Source organism: Leptomonas pyrrhocoris (genome assembly GCF_001293395.1).
Source record: "Leptomonas pyrrhocoris isolate H10 chromosome Unknown, whole genome shotgun sequence".
Classification (NCBI taxonomy): domain Eukaryota; phylum Euglenozoa; class Kinetoplastea; order Trypanosomatida; family Trypanosomatidae; genus Leptomonas; species Leptomonas pyrrhocoris.
The window spans coordinates 1,736,874-1,750,719 of NW_015438360.1; the positions used below are offsets into that span (position 1 = coordinate 1,736,874).

At 53.6% G+C, this 13,846-nt stretch overlaps 5 protein-coding genes across 15 annotated transcripts; all 5 read left to right on the plus strand.

The window, feature by feature from the left end:
- Positions 1–2,362: 2,362 nt before the first annotated feature.
- On the plus strand, positions 2,363–3,787 carry ABB37_03087 (hypothetical protein; the record flags this gene model as incomplete). Of its 2 annotated transcripts, none has more annotated exons than XM_015800300.1 (1): positions 2,363–3,787. In XM_015800300.1, exon 1 carries the CDS (start codon positions 2,687–2,689, stop codon positions 3,785–3,787), a length of 1,101 nt encoding a protein of 366 aa, XP_015661902.1. In that variant the 5' UTR covers positions 2,363–2,686. The 2 variants fall into 2 exon arrangements, with proteins under 2 accessions (XP_015661902.1, XP_015661903.1); XM_015800301.1 differs by having other exon boundaries at positions 2,396–3,787.
- A 701-nt stretch (positions 3,788–4,488) lies between these two features.
- On the plus strand, positions 4,489–6,958 carry ABB37_03088 (hypothetical protein). 6 transcript variants are annotated; one of them, XM_015800302.1, is made up of 1 exon: positions 4,489–6,958. In XM_015800302.1, exon 1 carries the CDS (start codon positions 4,675–4,677, stop codon positions 5,467–5,469), a length of 795 nt encoding a protein of 264 aa, XP_015661904.1. In that variant the 5' UTR covers positions 4,489–4,674; the 3' UTR covers positions 5,470–6,958. The 6 variants fall into 6 exon arrangements, with proteins under 6 accessions (XP_015661904.1, XP_015661905.1, XP_015661906.1 ...); XM_015800303.1 differs by having other exon boundaries at positions 4,497–6,958; XM_015800304.1 differs by having other exon boundaries at positions 4,512–6,958.
- Positions 6,959–7,304: 346 nt separating this feature from the next.
- ABB37_03089 (hypothetical protein) lies at positions 7,305–10,072 on the plus strand (the record flags this gene model as incomplete). Of its 3 annotated transcripts, none has more annotated exons than XM_015800308.1 (1): positions 7,305–10,072. In XM_015800308.1, the coding sequence occupies exon 1, from the start codon at positions 8,744–8,746 to the stop codon at positions 10,070–10,072; it is 1,329 nt and encodes a 442-aa protein (XP_015661910.1). In that variant the 5' UTR covers positions 7,305–8,743. The 3 variants fall into 3 exon arrangements, with proteins under 3 accessions (XP_015661910.1, XP_015661911.1, XP_015661912.1); XM_015800309.1 differs by having other exon boundaries at positions 7,307–10,072; XM_015800310.1 differs by having other exon boundaries at positions 7,323–10,072.
- A 1,046-nt stretch (positions 10,073–11,118) lies between these two features.
- On the plus strand, positions 11,119–11,735 carry ABB37_03090 (putative mitochondrial 60S ribosomal protein L9; the record flags this gene model as incomplete). Of its 3 annotated transcripts, none has more annotated exons than XM_015800311.1 (1): positions 11,119–11,735. In XM_015800311.1, exon 1 carries the CDS (start codon positions 11,163–11,165, stop codon positions 11,733–11,735), a length of 573 nt encoding a protein of 190 aa, XP_015661913.1. In that variant the 5' UTR covers positions 11,119–11,162. The 3 variants fall into 3 exon arrangements, with proteins under 3 accessions (XP_015661913.1, XP_015661914.1, XP_015661915.1); XM_015800312.1 differs by having other exon boundaries at positions 11,138–11,735; XM_015800313.1 differs by having other exon boundaries at positions 11,149–11,735.
- Positions 11,736–12,481: 746 nt separating this feature from the next.
- ABB37_03091 (putative mitochondrial hypothetical protein) lies at positions 12,482–13,447 on the plus strand (the record flags this gene model as incomplete). Its single annotated transcript, XM_015800314.1, has 1 exon — positions 12,482–13,447. The coding sequence occupies one exon, from the start codon at positions 12,482–12,484 to the stop codon at positions 13,445–13,447; it is 966 nt and encodes a 321-aa protein (XP_015661916.1).
- Between the last annotated feature and the right edge of the window lie 399 nt (positions 13,448–13,846).

The window sequence follows — 13,846 nt, forward strand, 5'->3', positions numbered from 1 at the left end:
TGACGTCGGTGAGAGGTAATGCAAGAAATAAGGAGGGCAGCGGAGACAGCGAAAGGGACCAGTTTGCGAAGACTTGGTTTTTCTTCTCCACACGGCTGTAGGCGGCGAGTGGCAACAGACCATCTTGCTGCTCTTTGCCTTGCGCGCGAAGCGACGGTGATCACCGCGACGTGCGATGCATGCGGAAGGAAAAAATATATAAGATGTTCTCGTTGAAGGAGACAAGGAAGCAGCATGAGGATCCGCAAAAGTAAGCAACACACTCCCCGACCCTGTTCGTTTGCTTCCTCGCAGACAAAAAACCACATTACATCGTTGAAGGGAGAGTTTACTATCATTGTGTGTTTTGCGAAGGAGAAGCGGAAGGGTTTAATTGATATGAGAGAATAAAAGGGTAGTTCCAATTACCCATTCGATGACAGGTAGAGACGCTGTGTGTGAGTCCATTCTGTTGCACAGTTCTGGAAACATAGGAGTATGGCGTACAATGTACGCGCAATCTCTAACCCCATCGGCGCTCGCTGACGCCGCCGCCACGGGTGTTGTGCGCAATTGGGGGCCTCAAAGAGGTCCCCCGTCAGGCGGTCGGTGTACCCGCAATACGCTCAAAACACGTCCCTAAGGGATGACGAGCCACGCGGACGTATGGGATGAGTCCGAAGACGCAGACTCGCGTCTTTCGACGAACTTGGGTAAAGGAACCCGTGCCGGCGTTGGTAGCGCGGCGTCACGGAGTGGGCGTTGAGTGGAATTCCACCCTCTGCTCTTCCCCATGGGGCCGCCGCGTGGCAGACGCTTACGGCACCACGGCGATTTTGACCCACGGGGTGGAGGAGTCGCAATTCGAACTGAACCCGCCCCCTGCAGTGCCATCTGCCGGGGACAACGGGAATCTGCTTTCGTTTTGTGACTCCGACTTTTTTTTTTCAAGCATTGATGGGAATTGCTTGACCACGCTGAAAAGAGCAAGGTTTCTGCTTTATTTGTACCGTGGCTGCGAATGATTGAAAATTCTTCAAAAAATCTGATGTTATCGCATCTCAAAAGCCTTAGAACCAGGTTGCTTATCTCCACTCACTCCACGCAGAGACTGTTCTGCACCAACAGACACGCACACGATACGCAGGCGCCACATAACCCTAGATGGGTGTTTTTTTCCTCCAGCTTAGGTCACTGAGAGGGGGCTGCCGCGTTGCGTTCTCTTGTTTTTCCCCAAAGGGGCCCACCGACACACATGTCGACACACGAAGGCTCGAGTGAATCAGACCGACCTTCCGTCATGCTACGACCGAGCGTAGCTGAACCGAGCACCAGTGACATACTGGTCTACTGAGTTGGATGAAGCGTAAAAAGAAGACGGCACAATTCCAGCAGTTGCTGCGGCCACTGGATGCCCTTCCTGGCGGCTAAGTTTTTGTTTTCTGGCGAACGAGCTCGGAAAAGAGAGGGGACTTCGATCACCGCAAATTATTTTCCAAACACAACGTCTGTAGACGTTTTTGCGCAGAGGAGTAATCTGCATGCAAATGCGTTTCCTGAACACATTATGGACGAGCACGCTGGCATTTAATCTACCCAGCTTGAATGGCAAAAAAGCGCCTTTTTATTCTCTCTCTCACTATCTTTTAGACTTCGAAACCTTTTTCTTCTTCCCCTCAGGTCGTGTGGGCTTCGGTGACTTGTCGAACCAGGAAGAGACTCTTCTCCTTTTTGTTTTTCACTTTTCTTTTTCCTACTTGCTCAAGACTCGTGACGCATGCGACGGCGGAACAGCATAGGTGCCTTTTTCATTCTTATTTGAAGGCTGTTAAACTTGCTGTTGAGGCTGAAGGTGTCGGCCAACGTCGATCTCTACATGTATGCTGCCGACACTGGGAGGGGAAAGCACCCGGTCTTTTCATTTTTTCTGCCTTTTTTCTTTTAAACTGTTTATATATATATTATCTTCTTGGAGTTTCTCGGGTCTGAAAAGGAAAAAAAAAACACACATGCTAATTTCACATCACAGGAAACAGAAGCGCGATGGATGTGTCGGTGTTTGCACCTTAAAAGCGCTTGGTTGTTTGCTAGACTCCCGAAATAAAAAGAGGGGAGTTGAGGACTGCGCGCGCTGGCTTCGCGAGCAACGCGCAGCTGCCACCGTGAGGCTGTTGTAAAGCTTTGCGATTACAGCACTGCTTTGCACGAGTGACACAGAAAGCAAAAAAAAACCTATTGAGTACGACAAAGGCACCAGAGCAGACCTTTCCTAAAACGCTGCTTTTTTTGTCGTTGCCCTCATATTTTCGGTATTGGGTTTATCGCTGTTTTACAGCCTTGTTTTCACCACATCTCTCTCTCCTTTCTTCTCACGGGCCTGCAAAGGATTGCTTGTCGTCCTTTCTCACACTTCTACAGTCTTTCGCACCTTTTCCATGTGGGTGCTGACGTGCAAAGCACCCTTTCTTCTCTCCGCACACGTATAACCGCCACTTCTGTTTTCCTTTTTTTCAAGTCCACATCGTGCAGCTACCGCCCTATTGACCACTCCCCTTTTTCTTCGTGCTGTTGTGCGAATTTCAGCTAACGAGAAAGCAAGTGAACAACCTCTAAGTGTTATCCACCTCTGTTTTTTTTTCCTATTTTTGTGCTCAGCGAAAACACACCGTTACTCACGCAGGAGCGCCTCCCAGCTTCGCGTCACACAATGGAAACACTCAAAGGCTTCGCGCGGCGCACCACGCAGAGCCTGCGCGAGATGGTGTCGGGCGGCGAGTCATCCCCCGCGGACGCGCGGTTGACGGAGATTTCAAGCAAGGTGAAGACGATGGAGGCAAAGGGGGAGGTGATTTGCCAAAAGGTGATCCAGGCAGCTCGGCTCATGGAGGAGCTCGGCACCACCTTGAAGGAGCTGGGGGAAGAGTACAAGGGCGTGCCGGACCTCCCAAAGGAGAGCCGTGAACTCGCCGAGGACGTTTTTATTGTCGGCATCAAGCTCATGGAAACCTCGCAGGAGCACCAGAAAGGGCTGAAGGACAACGGCTTCGAGCTGCTGCGTGCCTTTTCGAAGCAGTGCGCGCACCTTCGCGAGGTGGAGGAAACGCGACGACACCATCAGCTCGAGTACGACTTTTTCAAATCGAAGGTGCAAGACCTCCGCTCCGTTCCTCAGAAGGACTTCACGCGTCTGCCGCGCAATGAGCAAATCTTAGAGAGCTGGCGGGTGGAGTTGTGGCGCGTGTCGGAGCAGAGTAAAGCGCTGTGCTCGCAGCTCTACGTGGACGGCCGCCGCGCGATCGATCGAAGTGTGCTGACGACGGTGCAGGTACTGCACAGCTTCGTCGAGATCGCCTCTTCCGGTTTCGCGCAGACCTTCCAGAGCGTCCGCCTGCCGTCCTACCCGCTGGAACCGGTGCTGCCGCCCACCGCCCTCCCCGCCGCGCCTGCACCCTCTTCGAGCCCCGCCGTCCACTACGGCGCTAGCGGCGGCAGCTACGCCCCGCCGTCGGCCCAGGGCTACGGCTACGCCGGCGGCAACACCAGCGCTTCCGGCAGCTTCAACGTCCCCAGTAGCAGAGCGAGCCTTCTCGGTGCGAGTGGCAACGGTGGTGCGCCCGCCCCGGTAGCACCGCCGGCTCCCGCGGCCAGCGCCGGCTCCTTGCTCGGGCCCCACACCCCGCTGACGTACGCGAGCGCCTCTGAACGAACCGATGCGACAGGCGGCGGCGCGGATTACGAACCGCCGCCACTGGACTCCTCCGAAGGGCGTGGAGACGCCTCAGGAGGGTACCAGCCACCAACTGTGTAGCGCGGTCTTCCGTTTCATACCTGTTCGAGCCTTTATAAACACCCACCCCCACCCACACACATATGAAGGAAAAGGTCCGTGCCTCTTCGTTCAAAGGGAGAAGTGCCTCCATCTGCCTTTACCGCCGTCGTCCTCTGCTGCGGATGCGTTCTTTCGCGATGACAACTGTTGTCTCGAAGCCGCAGCAGAGGATCTCTTGAAGAGAAAAAGACCTCTGTTCTGTTCCTCGTTTGCGCGCCGTATTCTCTTTCTCTTTTTCCTTTTCCTTTCGAGATGCGTTGCTTTGTTGTTGCTTAGATGCCATACATCGCAGCTGTGCCGCAAGATGGCGCCGCTCTCTTGCGTTTTTATTGCTGTTGCGGGAGTTCTCGTTGTGTTTCCTCCTTGACGGAAGAAAAGGAAAGGAAAAGCAAGAGCGTGCGGGCCGATGAAGAAGAGGACGATATGTAGAAGAAGCAGATAAATACTCCTCCCCTCCCCCTTTTTAAAAACTTGTTTTGCGGATCTTACACCCGAAATAGCGTAGCATGCAGGTGACTTTTAGCGGTGCCTCATCCTTTGCTCTGGGACATGCGGTTTGTGCCACGCAATGTGCGTCTGCGCTCTTCCTTCCCTCGACGTCTCTCCCTCCTCCCTCCCCTTTTCTCCCCCTTTCTCCCCCTCTCGACACCGCTCCAACTTTTACCGCTTGCGCTGCTGACGGATGCCTAGCGAATCTGTTAAAAGACAAAAAGGGTTTCTTTGTGTCACTACTGTTTTCTGCTGCTCAACACTGCTCAAACTGCAGTGGATTCATCTGTTGACGAAAAGCATCAGCTTCCCTCCTTACTTTGTTACTATTACCTATTCCGTATAGTCCTATACACATCCCCGTCTGTCAACGAATTATGCCCGACGCCTACCAGCTCATCCGCAACGCGACCACCGTCTTCGAGTACGGTGGAAAGAAGTTCCTGATTGACCCGATGCTGGCGCAGAAGGGCGCCTACCCGGGCTTCGAGCACTCCGCCAACTCCGAGCTCCGCAACCCTCTCGTGGACCTCCCGATGCGTGTGGAGGACATTTTAAAGGGCATCGACGCCGTTATCCTGACCCACACCCACCCGGACCACTGGGACGAGGCGGCGGTCCAACTCATTCCCAAGTCACTCCTCTTCTTCACGCAGAACGCGACGGATGCGGAGCTGCTCAGGTCTCAGCGCTTTACCAACGTTCACATCATGGAAGAGAGCGGCACCGACTTGGGAAACAACATCACGCTGCACAAGGCACCTTGCCAGCATGGCTCCGACAAACTCTACTCCGTTCCCCAGCTGGCCGAGATGCTTGGCCAGGTGGCTGGTCTTGTTTTCCAGCGGCCGGGAGGCAAATCGGTGTACTTCGCGGGGGACTCGGTGTGGATCAGCGGCGTGGAAGAGACGCTGCAGAAGTACAAGCCCGATTTTGTCGTGTTGAACGCTGGCAACGCGACGCTGGATGACTTCGGGCCGATTATCATGGGTGAAAACGACGTGATGCGCACCTTGGCTATTGCGCCGGATGCGGTGGTGATCGCGCAGCACATGGAGGCCGTCAACCACTGCGTGCTGACCCGCCAGCAGTTGCGTGAGTTCGTGGAGAAGAAAGGCATCGCCTCGCACGTCTTCATCCCGGCGGATGGCGAGTTCGTCCCTGTTGCGTAAGAGCACAGGAAGACGAGACTCCCTCCCCTCTCCTTCTGGCGGTGGCAACACAAAAAACTATTTTGCCAGGATGCTACAATGCGTTGTCGCATAGCGTTCTTGTGAGGCAGTCCAGGTGCTTCATGTCACACCTCCTCCCCCTTATTTCAAGGGAGCCAACAGCATTACCACAACGAGAATTCTGGTGCTCTTCTACCTTTTCAAGTTGTACTGCTGTTGCTGTTATTATTATTATTATTATTACTATTATTATTACTACCTTAACCTTCCTTCCTTTGCGTAGTCGACGAGAAGCGAATTCGATGTGGACGAGGCTGTAAGAGAAAATGGGTAAGCTAGGGTGAGAAATTATCGAGGGATATCGAGTGGCGCAAGCCACGAGATCAACACATGTCACCCAACATAGTACTAGTATAGGGGTACTCTCCTCGAGATGCCCCTATAAAAGGACTGTAGACTTTTGTCTTGTGAAAGTCGGGAGCAGAAAACGCTGTTTTTACACACCACACGTTTTCCGGCAAAACGCCTCTACATGGGGTCGTATGCCCAAACAGGCACCAGTTTCCCAGGATTCGAACCAATTACCCACTTTCCTCGACTGATTCCCTGCACTCCTTACCTACGGCGAAAACCGTAAAGCCTAGAGCCTTACGGTCCGTCCAAGCGTTTTTTCGTCCCGCCCGACCCACCCGTCGAAAAGGAACACGCTTTGCAGGCGCGCAGCGGGACCAACTCGGGAAGGCAGGTAAAACCGCTCTGCTACGGTGGGCTGCATTTGGTGCCATTGTCGGCCTTCTTTTCCTTGTTGTTGAGCTTCAGGCTACCCCCCTGCTGACGTTGTTTCCCAGTCAGCACGGCGGACCATTGGTGGGTCCCAGGCGGTAGCATCGCTCCTGTTTTGTTGTTTCTCTGTTAATTTTTTACTTGTTTGTTTTCCCGTTCGGGCATCTTTTTCTTTGCTTTCTGGTTTAGACAGGCGCACCAGGGGAGACAGATCTCACCCTCTGCCAGCCAGCACGGCGGCTAACGCGTCCTGTCGGCGACCGACCACCGCGAACACCTACGGAACACAAAACGTCTGCAAAGTTCCCTTAAACGGGGTGTGCCTTGGTCGGCGCTCTATTTTCATGTGATTGCTATTTTTCAGTTTAATACCTACTATTATGCTACTTTACCGGTTATACCTAGGCGATCTCCTCTACGTCCGTCCGTCAGTGTCTGCACACCTTTCACCGGTAGTCCACCGGTGGGTGCGTGGTAGGTTTCCTGCTTTGTTCACTACCACCACCACTTATTCTCCCTGATCGGTGCGCACGGGGACGGACCACGGCCAACAGACCAGGTCACCGACATGCACCCTAAGTAAGCGTGCTTCCGGTGGACCGCTGCGTTGTCTGGTATGGACCGTGTCCTCACACGTAACTCCATCTATAACATGTGTTTTTCCTTTTTCCTTTTCTTAACATGCAGTAGAGGGATCGGCCATAATAGTTTCCATTACCACGGGCAAAGAAAACGGTGTCTGCCTAATGTGACTTTCTGTAGCAGCACCATTAGTTTGATGATATTCGCAGCCAGATCCAACAACGGACTGGTTGTCTAGCCAAACCAACATTGCAACGAAGCGTGGTATACATATTGTATGCCACGCGCAGCAAACGTGAGTGGCCATTCCCACTGAGGAGTGGCTGCCATGTGGAAGCACATGATTTGCAGAATGGCTGCTAGCACCTTACGTTCTTCTTCTCCTACAGCACTTGCCTACGTGGACGCACGTGGCACGACTGTGCTCTCCACTACACTCTCGCTCTTCTTCTCACCTCACTTCTCTCTCCAGACACACACACACACATGGACCGTGTGACCCACTGCGCAGACCATCTCTCCACACACTGCGCTGGTCGGCACACGAGGGGTACCTACGGGTACCCACTCCTTCTTTGGTTGGGAGAAGGCGATAACCCTCTACAAAGAGTTTCCGTGACATTAACATACGTGCAGGTGTTGATATTATCTACAGTTTAGCTTCTTTTACCTCTTCGTACCACTTATTGATTTCTCCCTCTTGTTTTTATACTCGCGGTCTTCACTCGAATTACAGTCCACTTGACTGTCCTTTTACGTTTGATCGGAACTGGACGTTCATGTTTGGTGACCGTTTAAATCCGTTTCTCTCTTCCTTTCGACATCAACGAATTGCCTGCTCACAAACGCGCCCGTCTGCCGCCTTGTACACGCGTCCGACTGTCGTTGTTATTATTGCTATTTTTGTTGTTCTCTTCTGTTTTACGTCAGTGAAATCTTGAAACCCAAACAGCGACGACCACCACCACGACAGAAACGGACGAAGAGAAGAGAAACAAAAGTGCCTCAGCTCTCTCTCCTACGCGTACGACTGTCGAACACGTTTGCATGCGTCAGTTGCATACGTTATGCGAAAGCACAACTGGCGGCCATCAATCTCTGGATTCGCTGCTCTGTAGATGCCTGCACGGAGCGATTCGCCTGTTCGCTTTACTTTTCAAAAGCTCTCTTTTTGGCTTTTGAAATGCATGATCTGCGTCCCATTTTCTCTCCTCCTTTTCTTCGATCTGCGCACCGTTTCAAATTCTGCCTCCCAAACTCCTCAGTCTTTTGATACACACCGACACACCAACGAAACATAGATTTCTTTCCCTTTAGATTCACCTTTGCGCTGTGCGTCAAGCAGTTCTTTTCCCTTTGTATTTCTTTGGATTCTCATCCACCTAGACGCAACAGTGCGCAACTGACCAATTATATTCGCTTTCTCATATATATATATATATATATATATATACATATATATATCCTTCTTTGTCTGTCAAGAATTCCTTTTGTCTTTGTGCCGTGATTCACCTTTTGTTCGCTTCCCCACCATCTTTTTTCTGTGTGTACCACTACAGCGCTTGTGTTTCTTCTCCCTTACTTCCTTCTCGCCGTGGTTTCATCGCACGTGGGTCTAGTTCCTTCGTTTCGTCGCTCTGTGATGTGCGCTGTTGAGCTTTTTTGTTTTTGACGGCTGCTTTCTTGGGTTGCACTGCCTAGATTATCTAAGAGAGGGGTCTGTGAACTGCCCTTACATCGCCGCACACGGAACAATTTAACCCCCTTTCCCCTGTTCATTTATTTATTTTGTAGATAGAGCCGGTGGCCGTTCACCCCCCGCCACACGCTGGCACTCCGTCGCCCCTATATATTTTCCTAGACATCGCACTCTGTCCTTCTTCTTTTGTACATTTAGTTGTAGGGCACCATGCAGCAGGACCACCAGCAGCAGCAGGCGACTTCCTCCGCCATGGTCAGCGAGCCGCAATTCGCGACGGTCACCTTTGTTGGGGAGGACAACGTGCCTGGCAGCACCTTCCGTGTCCCACTGTGCAGCACCACTTCGGTGAGCCGACTTGCTAAGGATGCGATGAAGCGGCTGGTGCTGTCGCGTCCCAGCGAGGACCGACACCGTCAGTTCCCCGCCATTGTCGTCACGGAGGTGTACGTCGGCGGCACTGGCACGCAGCCGAAAGCCGAAGTGTTCGCGCAGGATGTCGTGCTACAAGTGGTGCGGGTGCGGGAGGAAATTATTTATATGAAGCTGCGGACGAGTCCTTCCTCAGCTGTGCCATCGCGACGCCCGAGCCCGCCCCCGCTGTCCGAGGCGACGCAGAGGAGCACCGTTGCGGACGCAAACGTCGATGCGACGGCTTCTGGAGACCCATCAGAGACCGCTGTGGCAAGGCAGAACGAAGATGCGAAGAAGGATAGCAAAGAGAGCGCAGCTGCTGCGGCTTCCGGACATTCTTCTGCCGTGCAAGCACAGCCGCCTGTCAGTCGGGAAGGCTCCGCGGCCCCTGCGACGCGACCCACGTCTTCTGCCATCACTGAAGTGAAGAAAGAAGCAACGCAGCCGGTTGCTGCAAGCGGCACTGCTGTTGCGCACCCCAAGCGTCCAGGCTGGGGGCCAGAGGCATACGAGCACTTCGCCGACAACTACGTCTCCACGCCAGGCAAGCGCCCCCGCCACGACGTTCGCAGGCTCGCCGCCGCTGCAACAGCAGCCGAGCGGCACGACACCAAGAAGACGAAAGCGGAGCCGAAGTCGAAGCCAACCGAGACGACGACCACCACAACTGCCAACGAACAAGAGACGATGCGGGGGCTGCGCTGGGGCCCCGAGGCGTCCAAAAGTTTCCCTTCCAACTACGTGAGCTCACCGGAGAAGCTGGCCCGCCTCGCGCGGCAGCAGCAGCGACGCATCGCTAGCAAGGAAACGGCGCAGTCAGCAGCAGCGCCACCTCCAACAGCACCTGAGCCGAAAGCCGGGGTGGCACGCGAGCTCGTGTACCCGGTGGAGCAGCAGGAGGTGGGCCGCACGACGGTGGGTCACCCTGTCGAGCGAGAGGTTATAACGGTAGAGGAGGACACCGCGTCCGCGACGCCTGCGGTGGGATTGCCGAAGGGGTGGGGCGCCGAGTCGCTGCGCTACTTCGACCCCAACACGTACTGCGATGATCCCAAAAAGGCCCGGCTGATGCCCAACATGGATCTTTCCCGCTCTATTCGCCAGCGTCGTCCGGCCTCGCCGTAGCGTTGGGGGAGGGGGTGGGGGTTCTTTTGGGGAATCCACGCACTCTGCGCTGTGCTTGCCGTCTCTTTGCTGCTTAATTGGTGCGTTGCACGCGGTACAAATACCAGCGGCCGCCTGTCCTCCTCTTTCACTGGGGAGCAACGAAGGACGCCGCGCTCGCCGTACAAGCGCACGTTGTGCGTCGTGTGTTTTTCTTTCGTTTATTCAGCTGCCTCGTCTTTTCGCTTTTGTCTTGCCCTTTACCTCTAGAAAAAGTTGTACCTCGTTTACCACCTATTAGATTCACACCAGCCTTCTTTGTTTGTTTTCTATTGAGCTTGTTGGAAGCCGTGGTCAAGCAGGGCCGGCCCTCGCCCTTTCTTTTTAGCTTCATTGTAGTCAAGTTTTTTCTTCTCTGTCTTTTCACGCTTGCGTGTGCGAGTACCGGGAAAGTTCCCAGCACGGATGCTTGGGAGACGCCGCACAAAGCAACACCTCTCCTTTCCTTTGTCGCGAGATCGAAGGCCATGAGAAAGAGAGCAAGAAGTCGAAGGCGGATCGTGCGTCTCGCAAATTCTCGCTGTGCTCCCTTGGCGTAGATGCGTAATGATGAATGAACAAGCAACCCCAAAAGGAACCAGTAAAGAAAAGAAAAGGTGAGAGTACGTTGTGCTGAACGCGGCGCAGATGTGAGGTGTGTCAGAAACAGATATATTTTTGTTCACAGCTCTCACTCGCCTCTTGCCGTTTAACGGCAAGTGGGGGTGTTAATTTGTACGGTGCGCATTGCAAAGCGCGCGAGCGCCGTTCGGTGCGGTGCTCGTCGCGCCCAACGTGCAGAGTACGAGGCGTTGGTGGTCAATCCTTCACGGAGTCCTTCTGGAGACGTGCCGCTCCACCAAACCCACGTGACAGAAGAAGGAAAGTGAAAGTGTTCCTGAGAGCACGATTGCGGCGAAGGCCTGGAAAGAGAAAACTTTCAAAACTCCAATGTCAAAAACTCTCGTCCTACCTCGTTTTTCTTCATTGGGTTCTCCAACACCGCACCTCTCCTATTCTCTTTCAACGGATACATTTACAACGATCAGGCTAACTGTAGCTCCACTCAAAGATGGTCAAGGTCAAGAGTCACTCCACCCTGCACATCCCGGAGGGCGTCACCGTGGAGGTGAAGGGCCGCAAGGTCACCGTCACCGGCAAGCGCGGCACCCTCACGAAGGACCTGACGCACCTGCAGCTGGACTTCCGTGTCGACAAGAAGAACCGCACCCTCACGGCGATCCGCTGGTTCGGCTCTAAGATCCCGATCGCGTGCCTGAACACCGCCAAGGCGCACATCAGCAACATGATCACCGGCGTGACGCGCGGCTACCGCTTCAAGGTCCGCTGCGCCTACGCGCACTTCCCCATCAACGTCTCCGTCGATGGCCAGAACATCGAGGTCCGCAACTTCCTCGGTGAGAAGCGCGTGCGCCGCCAGCTGGTGCCGAGCAGCGTGTCGGTGTCCCAGACCGACCCGGCCCAGGTCAAGGATGAGATCATCTTCGACGGCAACGACATCGAGCAGGTGTCCCGCGAGGCCGCCCTGCTGCATCAGATGTGCCTGGTCAAGAACAAGGATATCCGTAAGTTCCTGGACGGTATCTACGTGCAGACCAAGACGAACATCGTGGTCGAGGAATAAGCGCACCTTGCCTGTGTGGTTTTGCTTTCTCATTTAGCCCATTACGGTAAATGTTCTTTATCATTTCTTTACTCTTTAATAATAAAAAAAAAAACAATCCAACAACAAGAAGAACAAGCACGTTCATTACGTGCCGAATAAGATGTGTATGCGGTGAATGTTTTTGGTGAGGTGTCAGCCGCCTATCTCGGATATCTCGTCATGGGCAAAACCCCGCTTGATGCACTTGGGACTTCACACCTGTGCCTCTCTTCTCGTTCCTATACCATTCCACGCAGGGGGAAGCACACGACGTTGCTTGCGATGCCTCTCAATTTCTTGCGGAGCTGCTCCGCCCCGTCTAGACCGATCAGCTGCGCTGACAAACAAGTGCCTCTTTTGTCGCATGCTCGTCTCAAGGGGTTTCACGCCTTCGCAACGTTCAGAGATTCTTCCCTTCTCATCTCTTTGCTCTTCATCTTTTTCTTTCTCTCTGTGTCAACTATCGGCTCCTTTGTCTTTCAATTCGCTACTGCCATCTTGCTTTAAAGCAGCAGAGGACTGCGAAGGAAACGTATTTGTAGCTACCGGCCACTCTGCTCTTTGCCCCATCGTACCAGCGGGGCGCGCTGACTCAACAAGAAGCCTTTTTATCTGTGGTGAGGATTTTTCCTTCTTTTTTCTTCGAGCGACTGCGCAAGTTTTTGCGGATTGTGGTCTCCGCAAACATATAAGTACATATTTCTTTTGCTTATTCGCCTTTATCGATGCGTTCGTCGTCGGTGCGGTGTATGTCCATGTGGGACAGCCCCGCCTTCGAGCACAACCCCCTCACCCGCTATTGGAAGAAGATGATGGACCGCAGCGGCAACACCCTCACCTCGCAGAGCATTCCCCGTCACATCCACGGCTACCTGGAAGGCTCCAACGCGCGAACCGAGAGCCACCTCCGCTGGTTCCCCTACAAGCAGGAGATGACGGTGGACGGCCGCTACGTGCCGACGTTCAAGGATGTCATCTACACCCACTACTTCCCCAAGGAGTTCAACGATGATGAGCGGGTGAAGTACGTCGCGATCAAGACGGGCCGCTCCGAGCTGGACATCGCGGATGAGATATTCCTCATGCGCAAGATGAAGCTCTTCACGGCTCAGCTCCTGCGTAATAAACTCCGCAGTCGACCACTCCGCATGCCGCAGGGCGTCGACTACAGCGGCATCGAGCGCCGCTACACGCTCGGCATTTCGAAGGTGGCGCAAGCCATGGGTATGAGTATGTACAGTACGACCTCCTACAACCCAGTGCTCATGCACTCCCCGTATCTAGATATCGGCGACTGCGTGGACTTGATCGTCACGAAGCAGCTTCGCACCTCACAGCAGTACTTGTTGTGCGACATCGTCGTACACCGCGGCATTCCCCACGCCCGACTGCCGCAGGTGAAAGGAGAGCCAAAGGAGCCCCTCGAGCGCATCGAACCGTGTCTTTACCAATTCATCAAGCTGCGTCTCGCTGTGCTTTCCGTCGTCGCGAAGCAGGAGCAGTACGTGGTGGATCACCAGTTTGATTGCGGTCACCGCTACGGTGGGTGCTTGATTCACCTCTTCCCGTCCCCGCTTGATCCGGAGGTGATTGACCACGAAGTCGAACACATCGAAGTGGACTTGGAGCTGGCGCATACGTGGATGAAGCACTACTACGACCATTACGTGGCACCTCGCCGCAGTACATGAACAAAGCTTGGCTTACGTTTTGTTTCTGCTTTTACGCTTTGCCTGTGAGGGGACAAAGGAAGGAGCCGCACATCATTTCTTTGTGAAGTGCACCACGTGCAGCTTCGTTTACTTGCGTCCACTGTTTTTTTTTCCGATTGTATTACCGTTTGCGCCTTCTTCACAGCCTGCGCTGCCGTTTGGCGCATTCATCGATCTCCGCCCTACTCACCGCTGTATTAAAACCAAACAAACAAAATACTACCGAAAACGAATGTTTCAAAGTGAGGCGTTGGTGATCCCTTCATGCTGCTTCTCTTTCGTTAAACAAACAAAAACGAATAGCGTTATTATGCCGTTCAGAAAAGAAAATGTGAGGCTGAGCCGCTCTCTTTTTCTTTTGCACTTGCATCGCCTCTT